Genomic DNA, 14,862 nt, shown 5'->3' with positions numbered 1-14,862 from the left:
AGAAGCCCCTGAGGGAAGAATTCCAGTTACTGCTCAGTAACCTTCCTGTCCCTGCTGGCCAGTACTGGGGCATCTGATATGCCTCTCACTTCCTCTTCTAAAGGGTCCCCAGTTGGGGCAATTTCTGCTGGCCTGGGGTAGATTCCTTGTATCTTATTGGAAGAATAGTGGTGAGTGTTCCAGCATCATTGACTGTGCCCCGGGGAGCTGCTGGGTTACAGGGATGTGAACCATGGAGCGGGCTATGGGGATGCGCTAGTGAATGCTTGGGATGGGGAGCTACTTGCCCACACGCTGAGAGTGACCCAGTGGCCTCTGCATCCAGACTACGCTACAGCAGGGAAAGCTGCTTTGGAGTATATCTCCTGTAAGAGGCAGATGGCTCATGGATGGGGAAGGCTCCATGGCAGTTGGGAGAGGCAGAAGGATGAGAAAGTCTCATGCCTTGGCCCTGGGCCACTGCACTTCCCACAGCCAGGGAGGGAGAAATGCCCTCACTAGAGTGATGCCCCAAGGGACTCCAGATGCCTGTTCGCAGGCTGGGCCAACGAGCTCTGACTCCCTGCGTACAAAGCGTGTTTGGATAGCGCCGCCCATGCTGAGCAAAGGAGCTCCTGCTCCAGAGCTCGCCGATTAGACCACGTGCAAGGGAGTGGGATGGCCTGGGGACTGAGCGGTGGTGCTGGGCTCCTAGCTGCTGAGTGTCGCCATGTTTGAGGGAGTTGCACTGGGGGACTGGGATTCGTAGGCCTCCTGGGAAGTGTGTGTTAGACGTGAGTTGGAGGTGGGGGTGTGGCCTATAGGGCATCTTGGCTAAAGGGCACAAAGTGGGTCGGGGGGAAGGGAGGTTGAAGGGAATGGGGACAAGTGAACTGGATGGAGGAAAGACTCTTCTCTCTGCCTGTTGGCCAGGGCTGTGTCCTGAAGAGAGGCTCCCTGAGAGTGGCAGAGTGCAGTGAGTGATGTGCCAAGAGTGGGGGCAGTCTGAGGTGGAGGCTGCCCGTGGGACAGATTTGGCAGAGGCACAGACCCACGTGCGGTTCAGAAGGGGCATTTCTTTGCCCTGCAATGGCATTTTGACCTGAGTCTGCGTTTGCGCCTTCGGGAAAGGCCCTGGGTTTGGGGAACTCGTGCTGGGTAACTGGGGGAGGGAGCTAGGCTGTGTTGGTCACGAGCGAAGACCCGTTTCGCTAGGCAGGGCTGGCACTTGGCGTGGGATTGAGGTGGTCTGCTGGTTGTGGTGGAGGAAATGGGGGGTGTCATGTGCCTCCAGGCCTCTGACGCCGCCCCCTCAACCCCAGCCGTGACCCCTAGCAATTCTTTAAGACCAGGATTGAGACAGTTTGCTGCCAGCCAGGACTCTTCCACTGTAGTTTGCTCAGGTTCGGTAGGGCTGCCTGGCCTAGCCTGGGATTAGCCCCAGCTGGCTGCAGTTCCAGCTCTCCTCAGACTGGCTTCTCGCTCCCCCCACGGCTGGGGCTGGGGCTCTCGGGGGAATGCTGACGGGGAGGTTTGGCTTGTAATCCGCTCCTGGAATGTCGGCCAGACGGTCAAATTCTTCTCGCCTCTTGTGAAATGAGTGATGTGGGGCAGCTTGGGAGAGCAGCCTGCCATCCCTCCCCTGCTGGAGAAACCTGCCTGGCCTGCACCGCCCTGTCATGGGAACGGGCGTTTTCAGCCTCAGCCACAGCAAAGACATCAGTGCTGCGGTGGGGGGGCTGTTCCCCTGCTGGCAGACCCTCACAGCAAGGGAGGTATTTGGGGGGAGGTTGTATGGGTGCCCAACAAGCGGGGCTCAGTGATAGGTTGCTGAAAGGAAGATGGCTGCTCTTGCTTGCTGTCCACATTCCACTCCCTGCTATTTCGTTGGTGGCTCTGCTCCCTTAGCAATTCTCCTGATGGGATCTTTCCTCTCCCCTTGACTGGAGGCAATCTGGAGTCCGTCCGACTCTGCCCCTCTCCCTCCCACCCCCCAAGCTGAGCAGCTCTGCAAATGTTTTGAAAGATTTCCTTCCTGTTTCTTTCCCAAACCCTGACTTGTCTCTCAATTCCATTTTTCCTTCAGAAACCCTGATGGATACGAAGTGGGTGACATCCGAGTTGGCGTGGACGGCTCATCCAGAGACCGGGGTAAGACTCAGGTCCTCCTCTCAGGGCCTGCGCAGGGCTTCCGATTCCAGGTTGAGCTGCAGGTCTTGATCTGTTCCGAACTGGGACGCTTCACGAGACAAGGGCACCCTTTGGGTTCCCTCCTATACCCACTGTGTGCCTTGTGAAATCACCTCCGTTCCCCAGACCAGCTCATAGCTCTCTGCTTCATTACTATTGGAGTCACAAGTGCATGGCATTGCACAGAGAAGAGTCAAGTTCTCACAGTCTTCAGCGTGACGAGGGGAGTAGGGCCAGGAGAGAGCTGGGCAGGGACGGACCATATGGGTACCTTGGTTCATACTGACTGTGTGCGTGTGTTGGTGCTTTTGGGGGTAATCACGTGTCTGGTTTATGCAATGTGGTTTCGATTAGTTTGTTGTGGGGGTGGGGCCATGTTTTGAAGCATTCCGGTCTGCCCATCCCAGGGGCTAACCTGCCAATCTCTCTCCATTGCAGTGGGAGGAAGTCAGTGGCTACGATGAGGCCATGAACCCCATCCGAACATACCAGGTGTGCAATGTGCGGGAGGCCAATCAGAACAACTGGCTTCGTACTCAGTTCATCCAGCGCCAGGACGTCCAGCGAGTCTATGTGGAACTGAAATTCACTGTACGGGACTGTAACAGCATCCCCAACATCCCGGGCTCCTGCAAAGAGACCTTCAATCTCTTCTATTACGAGTCGGATACAGATTCTGCCTCTGCCTCTAGCCCCTTCTGGATGGAAAACCCCTACATCAAAGTGGATACAATTGCCCCCGATGAGAGTTTCTCCAAGCTGGAGTCTGGCCGTGTGAACACCAAGGTGCGCAGCTTTGGGCCTCTCTCCAAGAATGGTTTTTACCTGGCCTTCCAGGACCTGGGTGCCTGTATGTCTCTCATCTCTGTCCGCGCTTTCTATAAGAAATGCTCCAACACCATTGCTGGCTTTGCTGTTTTTCCGGAGACCTTAACTGGGGCCGAGCCCACTTCTCTGGTCATTGCCCCTGGGACCTGCATCCCCAATGCAGTGGAAGTGTCCGTGCCCCTGAAGCTGTACTGTAATGGAGATGGGGAGTGGATGGTACCAGTGGGAGCCTGCACATGCGCTGCTGGATATGAGCCTGCCATGAAAGATACTCAGTGCCAAGGTAAGCACGTGGCTAGATGGCCCGTAACATGTTCTCTTCCTCTGGAGTAAGGTATGTGTCTAAGGTATGCCTGAGCGGACTCGCTGTGGGAAGCGCACGGAGGGGCAGAGGAGGCTGAATGCTCCGAGGTCAGACCCAGGAAGGTGGAAGCCGTGTGAGCTTTGTGTCCTGAAGACAGGCTGCTCACAGAAAGGAGACTTCCCCAGAGTCCTGACTGGCTTCGCGGGGAGCATTTCCACAGCATGGCCCGGGGACTCCGTGACACCTGGACATTGGAGTTTGATCCTCTGTGATTCAGTTTAATGACCATCTGTACTTCTGGGTCTCCACCTGGGTGCCTGGTGGTGTTCGAAACATGAAAGCTCACGCCGATGATACCTAGTTAACATCAGCTGTAGTGTGCTCGCTGGCACTCGGTGCCTTCCAGCAGCTGGGAGCTATGGCCCAGGCCTGCCACCTCCTGGTCCTTTCCTTGGCATCAGGGCGAGCACCGCATGCCGTTGAGGGGCTCCAGTTTTCCTGGAGGAACTAGAACCCCTTCTGATTGCAGCTTCTGATGTCCCTATTTACAGGCCTAACAGGGAACCTTGGGATCAGTGGGTCCTGCCGCTTACTGAATGGGATACGCAGTATGAGGTCATGCCAGAACCCAGTCCCCATCCTATTCCACTTCAAGTCTTCCTTGCACTAGGCAGCTATGGGGTGAGGTCCTGTATCCCTTGGAGAGGGACTCTAGAGAAGTGGGGCTGGTGTCTGTGCCATACTACGTCTCTGAGCAGTACAATCCTTAGGTTAAATGCTCAAGATTATTCAGGACCCACAGCCGTTTAGGACACTCACTTCCATGTGTCAGTAAAGCAGGAAATAACATGGGTTCAACTGGGAAGGCTACCTTGGTTTGTACAGAGTAGTGCCCATCGGGCAAACTGCAGGAGTGAGGGTGTTGGGAGAGCATCTGGCAGTGGTGGCAGCCAGCTGTCACCATGAGAGCCTGCAGGGGTATCCATATTTAGAGAACTGACTTCTAAGAGCCTGTACTTATAAGGGTGTGATTCATTTGGTTCTCTCTTCTTAACCCTAAGGTCAAGAGTGAGCATGGGGAAACTGGCTGTGGTGTTGCTCAGATTCGAACATTGATAGGGTCTCTCCTGGATTCTTCCAGGAGATGGTGGGGTTTCTAGTAGGAGGTCTCGGAGACTAGATTGTGAGACAGAGGCCCTGCCCAGCAATACTCAGACAATTCATGTTGTACAGGAAGCTGTGGGGCTAAGACTTTACCTTACTTGCGTCTGTGCCTTTGTTTCTCTGATCAGAGAAAAGGCAATAGAGGTTCGAAGGAGCAGTGGTCTGCAGCAGTGACTTATCTGAACAGCCAGGGAGATCCTGGAGTCATAGTGAGGGATGGGGCTTCTGGTAATGCTTTCAGCTTGCCTTCTGGGGCAGGAGGGAAAAACTCACTAGCAGATAAGTCAGATCAACATGTGTAGTTTTCATAGAGACTAAAGAAAACTCCTTTTTTTGCCAAATGAGTCAGAATAGTATCTGTCCACTCCGGTGCATCAGGGGTTCTAACTTTGTGTTAAATGATCGTTACATTGGGAAAGAGGATGCATCTTTCGTTCCCCATCTCCTTCTTTCAACAAAAGTTGATCAAGAAGTGATCTCAGTTCTGTTAGCCTTGTCCATGGCAACCCCTTTCTTCTTGCCCAGACCTCTTTCCTCATCAGTAAGGAAAGCTCCTTAGACCTAAAAATCTCCATGTGATGCACTAGTTGCTGGGTTATTAAAAGGGGAATCCTTGCATTTCTCTGGGGAAATCACGTTTTGCTTATGGAATAGGAGATCTTTCGCTAAATGGTCACGTGTCCATAAACAAAAGCAGCTTAAGGATTTGGAGAACCTAGAGAAGTCGCTCCATTTTCTTATCCCTTTACCAGTCATTTTAGAGTTCTTCTGTTGTTAGTGAGTTAAGAATTGTCCTGGGATACAACCAAAAAGTAAGTGGCTGTTTTTGCTGCCTTCCATGCCCTTGTACAAGGGAAGGGTCTTCTGTCATCCTTTGAAAATAGTACAAGGTTTGGTACATGTGTGTGCCCATTCGCATGCAAACCTAACCTGTCTAAGATGGATTTTATAGAGACGGGGACATTGTCAGCTCATTCCACTCCTTTCTGCCTCCCTTTCCTAGTTATAAAATGGGGATGTTGTTTGATGCACCCAGGGGTTCTAATCACATTTGTGGCCCCCATTGTGCCGAGCGCTATTCAGACAGAGGTAGAAATGGCACTTGCCCCAGAGAGTTTTAAGGTCAATGTTATTTACCGTCCTTTGTAAAACGCTTTGTGATCTCTGGGGGAAAAGTGCCTATAAGGGCCAGGAATCACATTTTAATTGGAAAAAAAAGCGAATCCTGAGTTACTGCTGAGATGGGAAAACCTGCTGCAAATCCACCCCACTGCAGACTTCCTGTGGCTTTTGAAGAGATCCTCCTCTCCACGCGGCGGGATTAGATTTCTGTATTCAGATCTGTTAGACAAAGCTAGCATCCTGCTCCCTCAGGGGTCGAGGGCTCATTCCGCCAGGCGGAAGGCAGTGTCGTGGTCTTTGGCATGCTTTGAACGCTACGTTTCCACAGCATTGATTTGCCGTCTCGTTCTCGGGCGCGTTGTCCTTATGTCATTAGCACACAGCTCTTTCGGCAGGGGGGTTGCACTGCTTGCCGCTCTCCCCAGAATGGGGATTTCCAGAGGCAGCTCTCTCGGGAGGGAGAAAGGTTGCAGACCCTTGGCTGTGGATTTTGGATTACGTTGTGTCTGCAGCTCCACCAACCCCACCCAGCTTCTCTGGACTCCTTTGGATCACTGAATGAGGAGGAATGTTGCAGGGGTAGGGGAGGATTTGCTGTCTTTTTGATGCTTTGGGCTCAAATGCTGAGTTCCTCAAAGGGATGTGCCATCTTCTCCCCCACCCCCAAATGGTGCTAATTTCCACAGGGTCCCAGGCCAGCTGCACTGTGAGCATGTGCACTCCACATCTACTTCGTGTGCATCACCTGCACTGCAAAAAAAAACAAACCAAAAACCACCACTAACAACACAAAAAAACCCCAAACCCACCCAGTGGCAATGAGTCTGAGCCCCAGTCAACTGACTCGGGCTCACGCTGCCGGGCTAAACCTAGCAGTGTGGATGCGTGAGCGGGTGCCTGGGCTCTGAAACCCACCCCCCTTGCTGCCATGTCAAAGCCCAGGCTCCAGCCAGCCCAAGGCCAAACGTCTACGCTGCTATTTTTAGCTCAAGCTGGCTTGACCCGGGCTCTGAGACTTGCTGCTCCAGGTGATTATTTTTCTTGCAATGTACTCGTGCCCTCCTTGCATTGCCTCAGCAAACTGCTATGCCAACTTTCGTTTGTTTACTGTGTCTCTTTAAAAACAGACCATTCCTACTTTGGATGGGACAATGTTAGGGTGAAATTGCCCACTGGAGTTTTTTCTTCCAGGTGCAGGTCATGTCAGACCAGAACCAGCGCTAGGCATAAGCAGACTAAACAATTGCTTAGAGCCCTGGGCAGCTCAAAGGGGGCTCCTATTAATTATTAGTATGGGGGGGCAAATATTCCTGCTTAGGGCCCCCCCATGGGCCAGCACCGGCACTGTGTGAGACGCTTGTCTTCGAGGGATCAACACAGAATGCGTGGTATCTTTGCTTCTGACATTCTTCCCCCCCCTCCCCCCCCAACCAACCAACCAACCAACCAAAACCCTCTTGTAGGGGACAGTTTATCCAGATTCCCTTCATGCCTGGTGTCCATCACATCAGACTGATTGGATCTCTAGAGATGTCTGTTTGAAGTCTCATTGGCAACACGCCCCTTTCCCATGACTTTCAAGGTACCTGCTCACATGATCATCTGAGGCAAGATTGGAGGCAATATATTTCAAATAATCCACTGCCTAGAAAGCAGCCCAGCTTCCCTGATTTCTGTGCACATAAAATCAGAGCTATCGTGTTACAGGAACAATGGGCTTTGTGTACATTTCCTTCTCTTTTGTTAGACTAGAGAAATGGTTGCATAGTTCAATAATATGTGAATGTCTAATCGGTTAAATGCCGAGAGAGAGCACGCCCAGAGCATGCGTGCTATGCTGTTCTCACTCCTGAATTTATTCCTCAACCAGCTGTCTTCCAAACTCAGCAAAGCACGTGTTCCTTCAAAGCCTGTGTACTAAATTTGAGCTTTTTCAAGGGATGCCATTGGGTCAAATTGGGGCCAAAGTCTGGAGTTTGTAGAAGCAAACTTTTTGCAACCAATGACTAATGGATATGTTACCATGACTTTTTAAAAAACTGCCTACTAATCATAGCATTTGCCAATTATTTTCAGCCCCACGTTGCAACACTGAGTTACTGCATGAAAACCAGGAAGTGAAACTAATTATTTAGATAATTAAAAGAAGAGGTGGCAGATTCCAAGGCAGCAAGAGAAGTAAGCTAGAATTTTAAAAATCTGTTACTTGCAACATAGTTAAGGAAATCTGACTCTTAAATATTATTTCTGACCCATCAGTGCCCTTTAAATTCATATTCTTGTGATTTGAGTAAAAAAATAAAATTAAATTCTCCTTTTTAGATTTGGTTTTACACTTTATTTGGGCATCATTCAAACACCCAAAGGCTTTTTCTAGATTACTCCAGCCTGCACCCCCTGCAACGCACCACTTTTGGACTGAACCAGCATGAGAGAGTTCAGCCCAAAGGGTCATTTTTCTTGAAACGAAGTGCCTTGAAAATAGAGGTTTAGAATGAGCGTGGTCACCTGAGCCGCAGCTGGAACAGTGCTACTGTGACGCTAATCCATCTGTGGGCACTTATGAAAGAGTAACGTGCGTGAACCACGCAGGTTCATGAAGCACAGATTGTCCCAGGCAAACCTGATTGCGGCCTTTAACAAAATGACAGGGTTGCCGGACAAAGGGATGTGATGAGTTTAATTTATCTAGACTCGTGGGGCTTTTGCTTTCGTCCTGCAGGGGAAAGGAATAGAGAAATTGGAAAGACGCTGTCTGGGTTACAATACTGTAGTGTGGATAGAAAACTGTCTCAGCCCTAAAACGGTATAATTCGGGGCTATTATCTGCCCCTAAGAAGGAGCAGAGTCCTACAGGAGATGGTGCTGGGGTGGAGAGTAACAGCTGGTCTAATGATCTGGACAGTAAAGTACCCTGTACCATGCAGTTTTGAATTTTCATGCTGTCGGGACAACCCTCCCCCCTCCCTGCAGAGGGAGGGGACCTCAGAATATCGAGTTCAGTGTGTATCGGGCGGTGGGGGGAGGGGGATTCCCTTCTCCTTGCCCACATCCAGTGCAGTAATCACAGGCCCTGTACATGGTGAGTCATGGTGTGTGATGTTGGGATGATTTATTTCAGTGTGTTTTAGCTCCCTCCCATGGCCCTTATTCACAGGGGTGGGGCTTTGTTTTTGAAAGAGAAGCTTTCTGCAACCAGACCACCTGGTATTGTCATTCTGTCTGACTCCAGAGGCTAAGCAAGGTTGGGCTGAGTCAATACTTGGATGGGAGAGATCTCTACCGAAAACCCCGGGTGCTGCAGGAAGTGGTGTTTTGGCAGGTGGCCCTCTGAGCTGGTGCTCCCCTTGATGCAATAGGTGCTGTGTCTCTGGAGGAGTTGTTGACTTGCAGGCCAGATGCGAAACCGAAATCCTAACTTCTTGTGGTGTCATCCTATGGCAGCGTCATCCCTGGAGTCCTGGCGAAAGTCCAGAGTGAGGAACTACTTTCTAGTAGCTTGACTTTTTTTATTATTATTATTTTTAGACAGGGATTCTGCTTCACTTCCTCTCCTGCTTCCAGTTGTGCTGTGACTGTTAAATGGTTGCCACGTTCCCCCTAGAGGTGGCTGCATCTCGGTTCTGACAGACGTGATCTGTGTGTCAGGAGTCTTCTGGGGATTCTTCAGCCTGAAAAGCACTTACAGAAATGTCAGCTCCTGTCGGGAGGGTCAGGGGATGCTGGCTCTTTAGCCCAAGCTGTAAAGACGCATGCTTCCATCCTTGGAGAGCTCTGGTTCAATCCCTGGGGCACTGGCCCAGACTGTGGTTGTCACATGCAGTTTCTCACAGAGAAAGGACAGTTCAGTGGTTAGGGTGCTAACTGGGGACATGGGAGACCTGAGTTCATGTCCCTGCTCTGCCACAGATTTTGTATTTTCTTATGCGAGTTCACGTAGCCTCACTGTGCCTCTGTTCCCCCATCTGTACAGTGGGGATGGTAGCCATGCCCTGCCTCATGGGTGCTAACAGGATAAATACAATGGGGAGAATGGATCCTACAGTGACGGAGCCATGCAATAAGTAGCTTGGATAGGGGAAGCAAGAACCCCAGAAGGACGAGTCTGCTTCTCTCACTGCCAGCTCTTTTCCAGGCTCTGGAGGCCGTGGAGTAAAGCAAACCTGTTGCACTCCTGAATCGGGATGGGAGCGTGACTCTGCTAGAGCCCGTACTTCTCTGCTCCTCCCCGGGCCCGCTGGTTTGAAACTTGTTGAGGAGGTGATGCTATGAGTCAGATCGGTTACTAATTGTCTCACACTCAAGTGCCTTTCATCCCAAAGTACTTAATAAGCAAAATAAATAAGTGATGACAATGCATTTACTGCTGTCTAACCAGGGGCTCGGCTACTGCATTTTCAGCTTGGAAAAGAGACGACTAAGGGGGGATATGATTGAGGTCTATAAAATCATGACTGGTGTGGAGAAAGTAAACAAGGAAGTGTTATCTACACCTCCTCATAACACAAGAGCGAGGGGGCACCCAATGAAATTAATAGGCAGCAGGTTTAAAACAACCAAAAGGAAGTATTTCTTCCCACAATGCACAGTGAACCTGTGGAACTCTTTGCCAGAGGATGTTGTCAAGGCTAAGACTATCAGAAGGTTCAAAAAAGAGCTAGATAAATTCATGGAGGGTAGGTCCATCAATGGCTCTTAGCCTGGATGGGCAGGGATGGTGTCCCTAACTTCTGTTTGCCAGAATCTAGGAATGGGCGACAGGGGATGGATCACTTGATGATTACCTGTTCTGTCCAGTCTCTCTGGGGCATCTGGCACTGGCCACTGTCAGCAAACAGGATACTGGGCTAGATGGACCTTTGGTCTGACCCAATATGGCCGTTCTTATGCATTGGACATTAATAAAAGAGGGAATGGGGCTTGGAAGAAAGTACGTTCTTCCACCATAAGTACAGACCCAGGCTAACCAGTTCAGACCCAGGACAGTGGGTGCTGGTACAAACCAGATACAAAAATCACTTTTCTCTCGACTGAAATGCAGCTGCTTCTGGGCCCTCAGCAATGCTGCACACCGTTTAGAACAGGAAGCAAAGAATGCTATGTCCCCTCAAGCATGCAGGAGGCTATCGGGAGGCGGGGTACTGTCCAACTTGGGATCTAGCCAGAACTCCTCAGCTTCATCGCCTCAGTAAAGCTGTACTTGCAGCATCAGGGTTTCCTGCCTTGTGAAAACTAAGGGAGTTTCTCCTGTTGTCTCAGTTTGGGATTTTCTGTCCCCCTTGTGGACTCAGGCTTCTCTTGCCATAGGTCAAGTGTACATGGCAGCTATTTCAGCCTGATGTGTCCAAGGGACTTCAGTTATTCCTCATCCCTTCATAGTATGGTTCCTTAAATCTGAACTTGTATCCACCGGTTTGTAACCATATGGGACGTGAGCCTGGCTATCTAAACACACAGAGGCTTCTTTGGGTGTCTGCTGTCTCCATTTTTCACTTACGTGTGGTTTGGTAGTGGCCATGGAATTGGCGAGGTGAGTGCGAGCTGCAGACCCTCCCTCTGGACTTTCCATCAAGAAAAAGTGTACATGGCAGACACCATCCCCATTCGTGGCTAGTGGTGGTCCTGGATTTTCATCTGAGCCCGTCCACATACCAGTATCTACTGATTTCTAGGGCAAAGCCAGGGTAAAGTCTAAATGGTAAAACTCTAAATCTACCAGGCTGTTAGGGGACCCAAAGACCTGGTGACTTCAGCTCAGAAAGTAACACAATGGATTGAGCGCTGTAATCGGTGTGCTATGACCTAGCTCAGGGGTGGGCAAACTACAGCCCAGCGGCCGCGTCCAGCCCCTCAGACATTTTAATCTGGCCCTCGAGCTCCGGCCAGGGAGTGGGGTCCAGGGCTCCGCATGGCTCCCGGAAGCAGCAGCATGTCCCCCCTTAACTTCTTACACATAGGGGTAGCCAGGGGGCTCTGCACATTGCCCCTGCAGCTCCCACTGGCCAGCTACCACGGCCAGTGGGAGCTGCAGGGGCAGCGCCTGAGGACGGGGCAGCATGGAGAGTCACCTGGCCGTGCCTTCGCATAGAAGCCAGAGGGAGGACGTGCTGCTGCTTCTGGGAGCCACTTGAGGTAAGCGCTGCCCGGAGCTTGCATCCCTGACCCCCTCCTGCACCCCGACCCCCTGCCCCAGCCCTGATCCCCCTCCCACCCTCCAAACCCCTCGGTCCCAGCCTGCAGCACTCTCTTGCACCCCCAACCCCGCATCCCCAGCCCCACCCCAGAACCTGCACCCCCAGCCGAAGCCCTCACCCCCTCCCACACCCCAACCTCCAATTTTGTGAGCATTCATGGCCCATCATACAATTTCCATACCCAGATGTGGCCCTCGGGCTAAAAAATTTGCCCACCCCTGACTTAGCTGGAACCTCCATGTCTAAAGGATTTGGAGCCCAGTCAGATGGAGGGATAGCAGCTTCTGCAGCCTGCCTGCATAATGTCTCTGTAAGAGTGTGAACCAGCCTCCTGGTAGACTTAAAAGCATTTGCTTTGCTGAGTCTAGATTGGATTTCCAAATCAGAGTAATGCATAAGGCTCTTAATCAGTAGCACTCGGCTTTTTCCTGAGGGTTTCTGCTGCTTAATTGTCTCTTAGGGTGGGGAACTGCAAAGACAGTGCAGTGAAGGAGAAAGAGAGGTTACGCACTCACTAGTAAGTATTGCTTTTTGTAGATCCGCTCCTTCCCTCTGCATTAGCGTTTTCAGTGGTGTTTCCATGGGAGGGAGAGGAGCTAAGCAGTGGCTAGGTGTTGGTCTCCCATACCCTGGTGTTCTAGCCCATAACAGCTTTTCTGCTTTGCCTGGTGGTGTGTGTGGCAGAGCATGCGGCCCCTCTAGGGGCAATACTCTTGGAGAACCATTGCAGTAAGTAGCTTTCCTTCCAGTGACGTAGCTGCTGGCCGAGGCCATGTCTACGCTACAAGCTTTGGTCAACTCATGTTACGTCCGCATAAACCTACTGCACTTAGTAGGTCGCTTGTGCGTGTGCATGCTTGACTCCTTGCACGTACTCACCAGGAATACTTGCACCATGCAGTACACCACAAGGAGGTATCACAGCATGCAACTTGCCATTGTCCAGTGCACTGTCTTTTGGGAAAATTTGGCAATGCCTAGCGGGGCAGAAATGAGTCACACAGGCGTGACTGGGAGCAAAGGGTCAAGGTCCCATCGTGTAACTTTCTCCATCCAGTAACGCCACCCATATCCCCTAATTTTTGTGCCTTTTATTAAAATCCCACAAAGCCATACGGTGCTCCTTGCTGTCCGCCGCTTCTGGCAGAAGCATGGAGTCTGCCCAGCTCTGCATTGCTTTCATGAGCATTGCAAACACAGGGTACATGATCCTCCGGTATTTGCAGAGCTGCACGAAGAACCACAGCAGCGGGGGACAAGATGATTCTGTGGAGGACAGACTGCTGGGGGTCATAGTGGACCACCAGCTAAATATGAGTCAACAGTGTAACACTGTTGCAAAAAAAAGCAAACATAATTCTGGGACATATTAGCAGGAGTGTTGTAAGCAAGCCATGAGAAGTAATTCTTCCACTCTAAACTGATTAGACCTCAACTAGAGTATTTTGTCTGGTTCTGGGTGCCACGTTTCAGGAAGGATGTGGACAAATTAGAGAAAGTCCAGAGAACAGCAACACAAATGATTAACTGTCTAGAAAACGTGACTTTTGAGGGAAGATTGAAAAAAAAAAATGGGTTTGTTTAGTCTGGAGAAGAGAAGACTGAGAGGGGACATAACAGTGTTCAAGTACATAAAAGGTTGTTGCAAGGAGGAGGGAGATAAATTGTTCTTCTTAACCTTTGAGGACAGGACAAGAAGCAATGGACTTAAATTGCAGAAAGGGAGGTTTAGGTTGGACATTAGGAAAAAATTCCTAACTGTCTGGTTGGTTAAGCACTGGAATAAATTGCCAAGGGAGGTTATGAAATCTCCATCATTGGAGATTTTTAAGAGCAGGTCAGACAAACACCTGTCAGGGATGGTCCGGCTATGCAGAGCCGTGACTCTTGGCAACGTGCAGAACACAGTGGATGGATTTGCAGCAGTGTGGTTCCCAAACTGCAGTGGAGTGATAGATGACACACATCTCCCTATGTTAGCACCAACCCACCTTGCCACAGAGTACATCCAACAGAAAGGGCTATTTTTCCCTGGTTAGTGGATCACGGGGGATGCTTCCCTGACATCAGTGTTGACGATGTTGAAATGCCACCTTGTCAGCACCAAAGAAAGAGGCAACTGTCAGCTCAGCCAGCGCAGAGTGACTGTTGAATGTGCTTTTGGTCGATGGAAGGGATGCGGGTGCTGTTTACTCACAAGATTGGACCCCAATATATCCCAATGGTTATAGCTGCCTGCTGTGTCCTGCATAATATCTGTGAAGCAAAGGGGGAAAAGTTGGCTCTGGGGTGGAGGGCGAAGGTGGAGCAGCTCTGTGCTGAGTGGGAGCAGCCAGACACAAGGGCTATTGGAAGAGCTCAACAAGGAGCTTTGTGGTTGAGGGAGGCCTTGAAAGAGCACTTTAACAGTCAGCCGCAGTAATGGGATGTGATGGACTGTGCTGCATCTGGCTCTGGAGCTCTGTTAGGAATTGGGTGCTGCTTGATGTGCATCTGCGCATATCGCACTGGCTGTTAATGTAGCTCTTAGTCTTGTGGTGCTTGCTTTACATTTACAATCATCATTTCCCTTGTTAGGCCCTGACCCTGTGAGTTCTGTCGCCTTGCACAGTAACAAGTAGGGGGCACTTTCAGTAGCGCTAGGCATTCGGCAGCATATATTGCGAAGTAACAAAGATGAATTCTTTACCAAAAATAGATGTTTTTATTGGATACCAACAACAGTGGGGGGTGACCCAATATGCAATTAAAAAACAGTACAACAAACACTTCTATGCCGTTAGTTTATTTCAGAGCTTAACAAAGGGAAGAAACATTCATGTCCAATTCAGTGCATTGTGGCTATACACGCGCTGACTTGTGAGAGCCACAGTTGCTGTAGGTGAAGCTGGGGTTGTCCTTACTGTCCCCGGTGTGGAGTGGTGCGGGTAGAGGGCAGGCCCTGATGTCATGTGGAGTATTGGTTAGTGTAGGGAGTTCTCAATGGAAAACTCCGTTTTGTCTGCGAGCCTGTGATTGTTGGACCTGTAGGTCTACAAGACTCGGCAGCATTCGTGAGGCACAAAGTGGGGTGATTTGAAG

General features: G+C 50.6%; 1 protein-coding gene across 2 annotated transcripts in view; it reads left to right on the top strand.

The window, feature by feature from the left end:
- The window catches only part of EPHB3 (EPH receptor B3), a 54,941-nt gene that overhangs the window by 25,126 nt on the left and 14,953 nt on the right, over positions 1 to 14,862 (top strand). For both annotated transcript variants that reach the window (XM_073359232.1, XM_073359231.1), the window contains exons 2-3: positions 2,066 to 2,130; positions 2,608 to 3,280. In XM_073359232.1, the coding sequence (XP_073215333.1) occupies positions 2,074 to 2,130; positions 2,608 to 3,280 (730 nt within the window). In that variant the 5' untranslated portion in view covers positions 2,066 to 2,073. The remainder of the gene's footprint in view (positions 1 to 2,065; positions 2,131 to 2,607; positions 3,281 to 14,862) is intronic.

The sequence above is a fragment of the Lepidochelys kempii genome, chromosome 9, assembly GCF_965140285.1.
Source record: "Lepidochelys kempii isolate rLepKem1 chromosome 9, rLepKem1.hap1, whole genome shotgun sequence".
NCBI classification, from domain to species: domain Eukaryota; kingdom Metazoa; phylum Chordata; order Testudines; family Cheloniidae; genus Lepidochelys; species Lepidochelys kempii.
The sequence above is the reverse complement of the archived record's forward strand: the minus strand, read 5'-3'. Positions and strand labels throughout refer to the sequence as shown.